We start from the raw sequence: 10,832 nt of genomic DNA on the forward strand, positions 1-10,832 counted from the left end.
GAAATTGAGGTTGAAATATTCAATGTCTTCTCAAGCCCTACTACACACTAAGTGTGGCCTTGGACAAGCCACTTGATCTCTTAAACTCACCTTAACATTTTCACTTGACATGAGTTCAAACTTCTAAAAATAATGAGAGGAAATGTGAAATGAACACCAGATACCTTAATGCAGACATACTATTTGTCATCTTAGCACACACACACATATACACACACACACATACATGCACATACACACACACACACACACACAATACACATACAAACATACCTACACACATATACACACATACATACATACACACATACACACATACACACACACACACACACACACACGGAAGGAGAACAATGTGACATCACCATCCATATTATACGTTGTAGAAAGAGTCAATCAAGCAGATGAGCACACTTCTAACCCAAGAAGTTTATCACACTTCTATGTAGTGGAAATGTTGAAAATCTGCCCACAACTTTGCAGGATGTGACATTACAATTAACTGAGCTGATTGTGCCATGCAATGAGCACTGTGGAGGACAGGGAGAAAAGGGACCAAAGGCACACTGTTGGTAAAAATGAACAGTAATGCAGCTGATTTGGAAGACATATGGAAATTCCTCAAAAGCTAAAAACAAGTCTGCCGTGTGGACCCAGTAGCCAACTACTGGGTCTATAGCAAAAGGAATCAGACTCTGTATACTACACAGGAGACGCTATGGCCTTGCTCCTATCAGCATTGCTGACATTCATTCATACACCTAAGTGTGTAGGCAGACGGATAAAGAGAATGTGGTATGTAGAGATCTTAAAGACGCCACGCAGTCTTTAAGCAGGGGACTCTGCCACTGGTGACTGTGTGGTTGCAACTGTAAGGTACTGTTCTAGAAGAACAGGGAGGCGGACCCTGCATGGCCTTACACAATCTAAATAGAAATGGATGTCAGGGAGATGGAGCAGAAAGAATGTTACGGAGCTTGTGGGGGGTTGTTGGGGGAAGAGGATGAAGGGAGGGAAGGAGGGAGGGGGAGGGAAGGAGGAAGGGAAGGGGAAGGAGGGAAGAAAAATAGAGGCTGTTAGCAGAGGTCTTAGTCTGGAGGAGTGAATTGCACTCGTCTATACCAGATCCTTATTTTCTGATACATTTCAAGGTGTTGTAATCTCAGGGCGCAGCAGTATGGCGTGCTCAGGAATAAGGTCACGGATCAGGGGAACTCTGAACTGTAGAATGTTCAGTCTTTTCAGTAAACCATGATAACTATGGCCATCCATCATCTACAGCAATTTGTAATTTTTTTTAAGGTTTATAACGACTGGAACAAAGAGTGGGTTTCTCCATGTACTCGTGGAACAAGGCCAGAGACTTTGCACCCTAACTCCATGCTGCTTTCTGGTTGCTTGGCTCCGATTGAGTAAAATTAGACCCAATAAAGCCATTTCAAGGTTGTTAGGAACCAACCATTTATGAAAATGCTAATGCAACTCCATCTCCATCTCCCTCATCCCCACCTCCACTTTCTAAGACAGGGTCTCCTGATGTAATCCTAGCTAGGCTGAAACTCCCTGTCATGCCAGGCTCACCTCAAGCTTGTAATCCTCCTGCATCTCTCTCCTCAGCACTGGGGATTATAGGTACACACCACTACGCCTGACATACACACAAATACACACACATACATGCACATACACACATACACACACATATACACACACAAATACACACAGATACGCAGCACTAGGGATTACAGGTACACACCACTATGCCTGACATACACATATACACACACACACAAATACACACACATACATGCACACACACACACACATACAAATACACACACATACATGCACATACACAAATACACACACATACACATCACTAGGGATTACAGGTACACACCACTATGCCTGACACCCCAGCTTCTCTCCCCTCTTAGGACTAATCAAAGTATATGACCAAGTTATATGACATCACAGCTAACATTGTATAAAATAACAAATGGCCTACAGTTGGAAGTTTCTCCTATTTCAAACATAACTGCTTCTGCATAGTGTAGGAGAGAGGGAGTGAGAATATTTGAATCAGGTAACCTATGTGAGATACGTTTTTTTGGGTTTTTTTTGTTTTTTTTTTTTTTCGAGACAGGGTTTCTCTGTATAGCTCTGGCTGTCCTGGAACTCACTTTGTAGACCAGGCTGGCCTCGAACTCAGAAATCCGCCTGCCTCTGCCTCCCGAGTGCTGGGATTAAAGGCGTGCGCCACCACGCCCGGCTCCTATGTGAGATACGTAGGTGACCAACTTTTCCTGTAAGAGTGAGACAGACTATTCACACTTTTCAAATATAATGATACTCATATTTTGTGATATGAAGAAAATGTATTTTTTTTCATAAACATTCCCTATGGGTCAAACACCCAGATTTTGGCATGGACTTCAGTTCTCTTTGTTTGCTAAGACAAAGGTCAGCACCAGGGTATGATTAGCTTCCACCATGTGCAGCTTGTGGTCTACTAAGAGCACGCACTTCCGTGCGTATGAGGTGCATTTTCCCCTTTGAGGTTCCTGGTAAGGAATCTGTCCATAAGACCGACCACTGAGTTTTCTTTTTCAGTTAGCATACAAAGTAACGGGGTTCATCATAACAGACACTTTCCCTCCTGAATGCCACTGTGCTTTCTTCTTATTCACCCCATCCCACATGGCTCCTGACCTGGTACTCTCCTCCAAATTAGACTTCTCTTCTGCTTTCGAGACACTTGTATTCCACTACTTCGCCTCCCAGCCCCTTGAGATATCTGGGGTGGCAGAGCTGCTCAGTAGCCATAGCATTTCAAGCTCCAACACAGAACCTGAGCCAGCGCACAACAGCAAGTCCTGTTCCAGGGAGTTTGATGCCCTCTTCTGGCTTCTGTGGGTTACCTGCACACACATAGCATATATATATACACAGTACACACAAGATTAAAATTGTTATAAATAAATCTTTTTTTTTTTAAAAAAGAACATCTCTTCCTCCATTCTCAAGGTCCCCTTTTGACTTGAGACCACTGACATTTCTTGCATTTGGAAGACATTTCTAGAACCCAGCCTGACACTGGCTATACTTTCTGTCAACCTCCACAGAAGGCTTGGAGTGAGCGTGCTCAGAAGGAACCGGCCAGTGAAAGTATTACCCTGGGCTATAAAATGTTGTAGCAAGAGCGAGTAGGCACCTGAAAATTGAAACTTTTCTCTTCTCTTTTGGCAGGAAAACATTTTGCAGAAAGTAGTCATGACAGCCTTTGCGGACCGCACGGTCGTAACCATAGCTGTAAGTGACATGCGGGAGGTGGGGGTAGGGTGGGGGGAGGAGTGTCACTCATTCTTCTGTAGCTTTGATTATAAGGGTTAATGAGTTTTAAGTCTGAGAAGGTAAAATATTCTTATGTTGAACTGTGTATTTCTTTCTTATTTCACATTATATATATATTTTTCAATGGCATCATCTGAAATGTAAGGACAGCAGCTGATCACATGCTAAGTGTCTGTGCTAATTTTCAATACCATGATGGTTGGAAGGAACATTTCAGAAGGAATGCTCCTAAATGCCATTACCAATTTAGCTAATATTTATGTATATTTTCTCTGCTTCTATCCATTTGTCTGTTTTAACATAGAAGTCAATGGGATAGCTATCCGTACATTCAGTTGCAACCAGGTCCATGAATCACTTAGCCCTGTGTTGATTTTCGTGCTTGCAAGGTTGTTTGTTTTCTGTCTCTTTCTCTTGTTTTTGTTTGGATCTTTGATATCACTGAAGACTTTGTTTAATGATAACACTCGTCCATTTTTCCTGCTGATTCTCCTCTCTCTCCACCTCTCTTTCCTCCAGCACCGTGTCTCTTCTATTGTGGATGCAGGCCTTGTTTTAGTCTTTTCTGAGGGTATTTTAGTGGAGTGTGATACTGGTCCAAACCTGCTCCAGCACAAGAATGGCCTCTTTTCTACTTTGGTGATGACCAACAAGTAGACCAGCGTGATCTGCTCCGCCAAGTGTCTCATTCTCTGGTAGTTGTCTTAGTGGAATCCTCCGCTGAGTAAGGCAGAGAACAGGCTGTGATTAAGAGGAGTGGGGCATGGAAGGGGAGGAACTAACCACAGGGTCTAACTGCACAAGTCAGCTCACCTGAATGCTTGCATTGTGTGTGGCATCTTATGTTCTCAAAGAGAGCATTTAAGAAGCAAGAACTAGGTTTACCTAAGGACCAGTCGATCTGAGGCTGTTTTCTAGGCCCCCTTAAAATTGCCATGTGTATTACCTGCCCAAAGATGGCTTTAAGGGAATACTTAATATAATTGCTGAGAACCCTGTGCTTTGGGGGACACTCACTACTCTTGGGAGAAAGACCACTCTTTGAAGTGTATCTTTCTCAAGCTCTAGAAAATGACTTCCCATGGGGCCCAGGTAAAGGAACCCCCATTCTCTCCAATTTTCCTGATAAGCCCTGTGCTTCCCCCTTCCTGAAGGCTGGAGCTTTAGAACTTCATTCTCACCATGGTAAATAATCTAAGAGGCGAGAGAACCAGCTAACATGAAAAACACTTCTTGAAGATGCTTCAAGAATTGCCTCGCTAGAGACATGTAGGAAGATATTTAGGAGAAGGAAGAATTCCCTCTTTTACTCCTTCATGACCCGGAAGATAGAGGAATGTCAGACCCTTGCTAACCCAGGAGACCAAGTCTCTGCTCTACTCTGCATGAAGCATGGTGGGGTTGGGAGTCCCATAAAGTATTTATCTTGATCCTAAGTTTTATCTTTAAATGAAAGATTGCATTCTTTTATCTGATTTCTAACTGTATTTGAGGAATAGTTAACACAAATCTTTTGTCCAGTCTTCTAGACCCTTAATGTGAAGGTCATTACACTCCCCCACATACCCAACACACCTAAAGGCTAGAGGGATGAGGCATGTCTGAGAGTCCGTACAGAGGCCCACCTTGCACAAGTGGCTCATCAAAGACAGACCAGCACCACACATGTCATGGACTTCTTCCAGAGCGATCCGGAGCTCTACAGAGATTTGTTCTCTTTCTCTAGTTAAAAGTTCTTCTGCTGCCTTGGTTAACTGCCACTAAATGATATAAAATATCTTAAAATACACATTTTTTCCCAGCTTCCTAAGAGGAGTCATCACATACCAAATTATTTCCCGGTATTTATTTATGGAAATGATTTATTCTTCAGTCTTAATTGGATTAAGTACTCTGGAGCATTTTTGAAATTTTCTTCAACACTATTAAAACTGACCCCACGCTTTCTCAACAACAACCAAAAATAATGCAAATTAATGGGATAAACACAAGCTGTATTTATTTCTATTAGCTAAATTTTTTCAATATTTATAATATTTTAATAAACACAATTTTAGACTGTTATATTAATGTTTATATAACTGTCTTCATAGATATAAAAGCCAATTTGTTTTTTAAAGCACTTTTGAAGTGGTCATTGAAGAAATGACCTTTTTCTAAAGAGAAAATGCATTGTTATAAGACAATTTGCTCAGTTTATTTCTTTGAAGTGTGTGGGGGTACAAAAGCCTCTGATCTTTTCTCAAAGATGGGCATTGCCCCTTAACTCCTGGCTAATTTCTAAAAATAGCCATGGGTGACTACTGAGAACTTGAAAGTGGCAAGTAGAACTTGAGAGTCACTCTCAGGTCTAAAACACACCATGCCCCACAAACAGCAATGGACAGAAGAGAGGAGAAGGATGGAAGTTTTTACATTGTTTTTACACATCAAAATGTTAACAAAGGGGGAAGATGGAGGCTGTGTGTGTGTGTGTGTGTGTGTGCGTACGTGTGTGTGCACGTGCGTTTGCATGTATACACATTCAACGGCTTGCTGTTGTTTTAGTTTGGTTATCTTCACTCTATTAAACACTCAACAGGGAAGTTCAGCCAACAATTAAATAGTTGATAGGTTTCTTCAACAATCTGTGGAATCACACCCTGCAGAGAATAGAATTATCATTAAAGCAGTTATTTCTCACTAATAAATTTTTTAATTGATAAAGTTTGTTGATACTTTTAAAGCATGTCTCCCAGCAAATTTAAAATTGTACAAGGCTGACTTTCCATGTTCATTAGCTAGACTGATCTCAGCAAGAGTAAGGGCACTGCACTGCAGTTTTCCTTTCTAAACTTACGTCAAGAGAATTTCTCACAGCAGCTGCTATTTATCATTTACTTACAAGTGCCAGAAAAGGTGGCAGTTTCCAAAAGCATTTATCTCACATCGTGGCAGAAGGCAGCATCAGCACCGCCATCATTACAGCTGCAAAGCAGCAGAATCCACGGGTAGCGTGTTGATGAAGATTGCATAGGTCTCGGGTGGGGTGGCTAAAATGTATGCTGGCCTGACATGGAGCCTGCTCACACACATCACTGTAACAGTCATCGTGGCTGGTGAACATCCCTGAGGTAGCCAGGCTCAGGAGCAGGGTGGAAGTACTTTGCCAAGTTCAGTACCTCTGAAACCTGTAAATTTGTCTCAGTAATAATCCGATGATAATCCTGATGTTAATTATCTGTGCCACCTCTCTACTTTTCTTGATCTGTCTGAACCCTAGTTGTATGTTCGATAAAGTGGAGGGAAGGGAGACTTGCAGCTGAAGAAAATGTTGATGGTTCACAAGTTCATGTGTGCGGTGCACTAACATATGATGCATGCTTGATAAATGGCAGTTATGAGTGGTGGCGCACGCCTTTAATCCCAGCACTTGGGAGGCAGAGGCAGGTGGATTTCTGAGTTCAAGGCCAGCCTGGTCTACAGAGTGAGTTCCAGGACAGCCAGGGCTACACAGAGAAACCCTGTCTCGAAAAACCAAAAAAGAAAAAAAAATGTTGTTAATAAATAACACCAAATCCCCCATTCCAAGGGCGCTATAATGTACTTCAGGTCAATAACTCTGAATAATGCCCTAAGAGACTACAGGTCAATAACCCTAGATAATGCATTCAAATGTTGAATGCCAGAATAGAGTTCTCCAGATTTCCAGACCAGAGTCTCTCAGGATCCTTTTTATTATTTGTTAAACAGGGATTTAGTGGGCTCACACATGAACTAACTATAATCAAGAATAAAATAGAACCGAGCTGGTTCCTATGGGCTCCCTTTGGCATTTCACTGAGGCACATTTATTACTGTGTACAGTGGTCAAGTTTCAGTGCAACAGTGAGTAATGGCTGCACTGAAGTTAAGACAGAGCAAACAAAATCCCACCATGCCGGTTGGCATTTAAAAGCATATAAATGAATTAATTAATTCATACAAGAAAAGGGTAGTTCTTGGTACACCCAAAGTAAAAAGAAGCAACCATGCATGACCAGTCTGTGAGATATTCATATTCACCGTCTTGGCTGATGTGCTCAAATTCATAACAAATGCCGATGTTTCTCACGTTCACGCAGCATCGGGTTCACACCATTCTGACTGCAGACCTGGTTATTGTGATGAAGAGAGGAAACATTTTGGAATACGACACCCCGGAAAGCCTCTTGGCCCAGGAAGATGGAGTGTTTGCCTCGTTTGTCCGTGCAGACATGTGACAGGATTGTCTCTCAACAACACAAGTACTTCAATGCCTACCGTCGGCCCACCTGAGCGGTCTTCACCTTTGCCAACGGTGACGGATTTCTGTGCGGAGAGTTGAGATTTCTATTTCCTGTTTTGGTTTAACAGTTTCTGAGATACATGTCTTATAGGTTCATTTACACATGAGATACATGTCTTATAGGTTCTGTCCACACTCGAAAAGTAGGCTACGTTAAATCATGCTAGCAGCCTTAAGAGGTAAAGCCATTTGAGAGAAGTGTCAAACATGGGAGCTAAAATGAGTAATCTGTGTCACCACACTCTTAGTATTTTTTGTTTTTCGAGGCAGGGTTTCTCTGTGTAGCTCTGGCTGTCCTGGAACTCACTCTGTAGACCAGGCTGGCCTCAAACTCAGAAATCCACCTGCCTCTGCCTCCCGAGTGCTGGGATTAAAGGCGTGTGCCACCACCACCCAGCTGTTACCACACTCTTATTTGGAAGACTAGCATGGCCTTGCTGTTGATGTGCCCATGTAGCAGGGTAAAAGAAAATTCATTTTCTAACAAAATACTCACATTCATGATCTACTTTAGGAGAATATTTTCTATGCATTTAATATTATTAATATTGGTTTTAACTTTTCCCCTTTTAAATCATTTCCTGTCATCAAGAAACTATCACATTTTTGGTACCTCTATAAAGCTAACCCTTCACAAAAGAAAAGATCACCAAAAGAGATTGTATATTTGAAAATATTATACTTGTATCCATTTTCCTCTGTCCAATAAAGAGAAAGTTCAAGTTAGCTTCAGGCCTTCAGTGATAGGCAACCTAGGTTTTCTAGAGTTTAATTCTTTATCAGCCAGGCAATGACTCTGAACCCTGAAATGCTATATTATTTAGGACCCAAAAGAAAATAGACCAATGGTCTTATCTGTTACACACACACACACACACACACACACACACACACACAAGCATTTTCACAGCATAGCTTGGCTTTATGCTAATCTTGGCATGTGCACATTCCTCAGAGGTACCAGGTATTCCCAACCATGCATCTCTGTGGGAAGATAGAAAAATCTCATGCTCTGAAGCTACATAGGTAGCAAGGGTTTATTTTTACTTGGGCAAATATCAGTGATAGGCATTGAGATCATGTATGCGACCATTTGTCCTGTCCTAATTATGAAGAGCATACCAGAAGTCTGTATGATATTAGTGTCATATTTCATTCAAATGCCAATTAATAAAGCAAAGCTGACTGAAGTTACCTCCCCTGGTATTCCAGCATCCACAGTTTCTGTAACCTTTAACCAGTGGACATGAGCGTTGCTGAATTTCATATAAGGGTCTTCACAGAAAATACATGTTCCTTCCCCGTAGTTCCTTTACTCATTTTAATGTGTTGTTTATTCCATTTCATGACCTACAGTTCTTGTGTATCAGGATATATCAAGGTGCCTTCATGGCTATAGAATGTAATGTAAGAAAAATGTTCATAAGTATGGACAAAAAATGGTCCAGACGACTTAGTTTAAATAGTTACATTTTCTTCTGTATCTAAAACTTCATTAGAAGAAAGTAATAGTATTATTTGCAGAAAGCCAGTCGATCACAACCATTACCAATAAGTTCAACCTCAACGTACTTCATAAAAATCTGACTAATCTACTAAAATACTGCAGGTGTGAAAGGTTCTGTTGGGGCTGAATGTCATGATGTTTATCATCAAGCAAGCCCTCCTTTTCACATAGAAACAGCATCCACCTACAGAAGTTGCCCCTCAGTGTAGCCCACTTCACCACCCTGTGCACCCTAAGTGACTTTTGATTCCTTGAACCTTTCACTTACTTGAGGTGAGAAAATGTCTGATAATCTGCAAAACGAAACCTACCAAATGAAATCAGGGGCGACATCTCCGTCCGTCCGTCTGGCATTGCTTTGCTTGACAGAAACGTGCTTTTACTATAGGTAAAACCATAAGAAAGAAAATAATCTCAACAGAGCTAAACTTTATATTGATTTTACCAAATCAATGCCACACATATTTATTCTAACTATAAAAAGCAATAAATGAAAAAAAAAAAGTTCATGGTAAAATGACGGAATCACCGTGTGAGTAAGGATCGCTTCCCTCAAAGGTTACCCTCTCACCCCCGCTATTTCTCATGATTCGTCAATATCTAGGTTAGGTACTGAAAGATCTTTCTAAGCATCTGGTATTGTGATCAGGACCATATCCTGCCCATCTTTGGGCCCTTGGCACTAAAACAAGTGAATAGATCCAAATAAATAAAGTAATTTCTCCATTGACTTTTATTTTTTTTAACTGCTAGTCATGTGGCTGTAACTATGGGTTGCTCTCTATTACTCCCTGATATGTTTATTCTATTTATTCTCAGTATATTAAATCTGTTTATTATGTACACTGTATGTTTACTCTCTATAGTACATGAGAACATATCGGCTTACCTTATACAATAAATTAGTCCTTTTGTTTACTCAGTTACGGAGAGTAATGTTTCTTTTTTTTTTTTTTTTTTTTTTTTTTTGGTTTTTTTGAGACAGGGTTTCTCTGTGTAGCCCTGGCTGTCCTGGCACTCACTTTGTAGACCAGGCTGGCCTCGAACTCAGAAATCCGCCTGCCTCTGCCTCCCGAGTGCTGGGACTAAAGGCGTGCGCCACCACGCCCGGCGAGAGTAATGTTTCTTACACAGACAGTTTCATTGGGTGTTAACCAGTCAACAGCAATAAATCAATATACTTGCCAGGCAGTAGTTAGCCTGCCTGCCTTCATGATTTGCAAGTGTCACATATGTGTCCTGTCACTTCTATGAACACACCCCAAAACTACATGCCACCTATTAGCAGAGAAAACACCAGTTGAAATTGTACACCTGAAACTTAATTCAGTGACTGCAAGTTATTGATATCATTGATTTATTAAGTATTGGTAGGATTCACCTGGATCAAACTCACCAAGAAAGAGATGTCTATATGTTTCTAGCAAGTGCCTCAGATGAGACTTATAATTGGCCAAGTTTGGGTTAAGTCACCTCAGCCTCTTCCACCACCCCCCCCGCCCTCCCTCCCCCCGCCCCAACACACACACTCACTACTTAGCTGAGGCTGGTGAACTCACAGGTGATCCTCTGGCCTCTGGTTTCTCTTCGTCACTGATGTCACTTTACTCTGAGTTACTCCGACACTCCATGTCATGAGATGCATTGTTAGGGCTCCTTGCTGAT

General features: G+C 41.5%; 1 protein-coding gene across 7 annotated transcripts in view; it reads left to right on the forward strand.

Moving 5' to 3' along the window:
* The window catches only part of Abcc9 (ATP binding cassette subfamily C member 9), a 112,472-nt gene extending 102,379 nt beyond the window's left edge, over positions 1-10,093 (forward strand). For 5 of the 7 annotated variants that reach the window (XM_029478465.2, XM_029478466.2, XM_029478463.2 and 2 more), the window contains 3 exons: positions 3,250-3,312; positions 3,874-4,049; positions 7,458-7,544. In XM_029478465.2, the coding sequence (XP_029334325.1) occupies positions 3,250-3,312; positions 3,874-4,011 (201 nt within the window). In that variant the 3' untranslated portion in view covers positions 4,012-4,049; positions 7,458-7,544. Of the gene's footprint in view, positions 1-3,249; positions 3,313-3,873; positions 4,050-7,457 lie in introns of all 7 variants that reach the window. The other 2 variants (XM_085839797.1, XM_021164328.3) reach the window with 1 other exon arrangement.
* The last annotated feature ends 739 nt before the right edge of the window (positions 10,094-10,832 follow it).

The sequence above is a fragment of the Mus caroli genome, unplaced genomic scaffold (assembly GCF_978045245.1).
Source record: "Mus caroli unplaced genomic scaffold, Mus_caroli_1 scaffold_7, whole genome shotgun sequence".
In the NCBI taxonomy this organism is placed as follows: domain Eukaryota; kingdom Metazoa; phylum Chordata; class Mammalia; order Rodentia; family Muridae; genus Mus; species Mus caroli.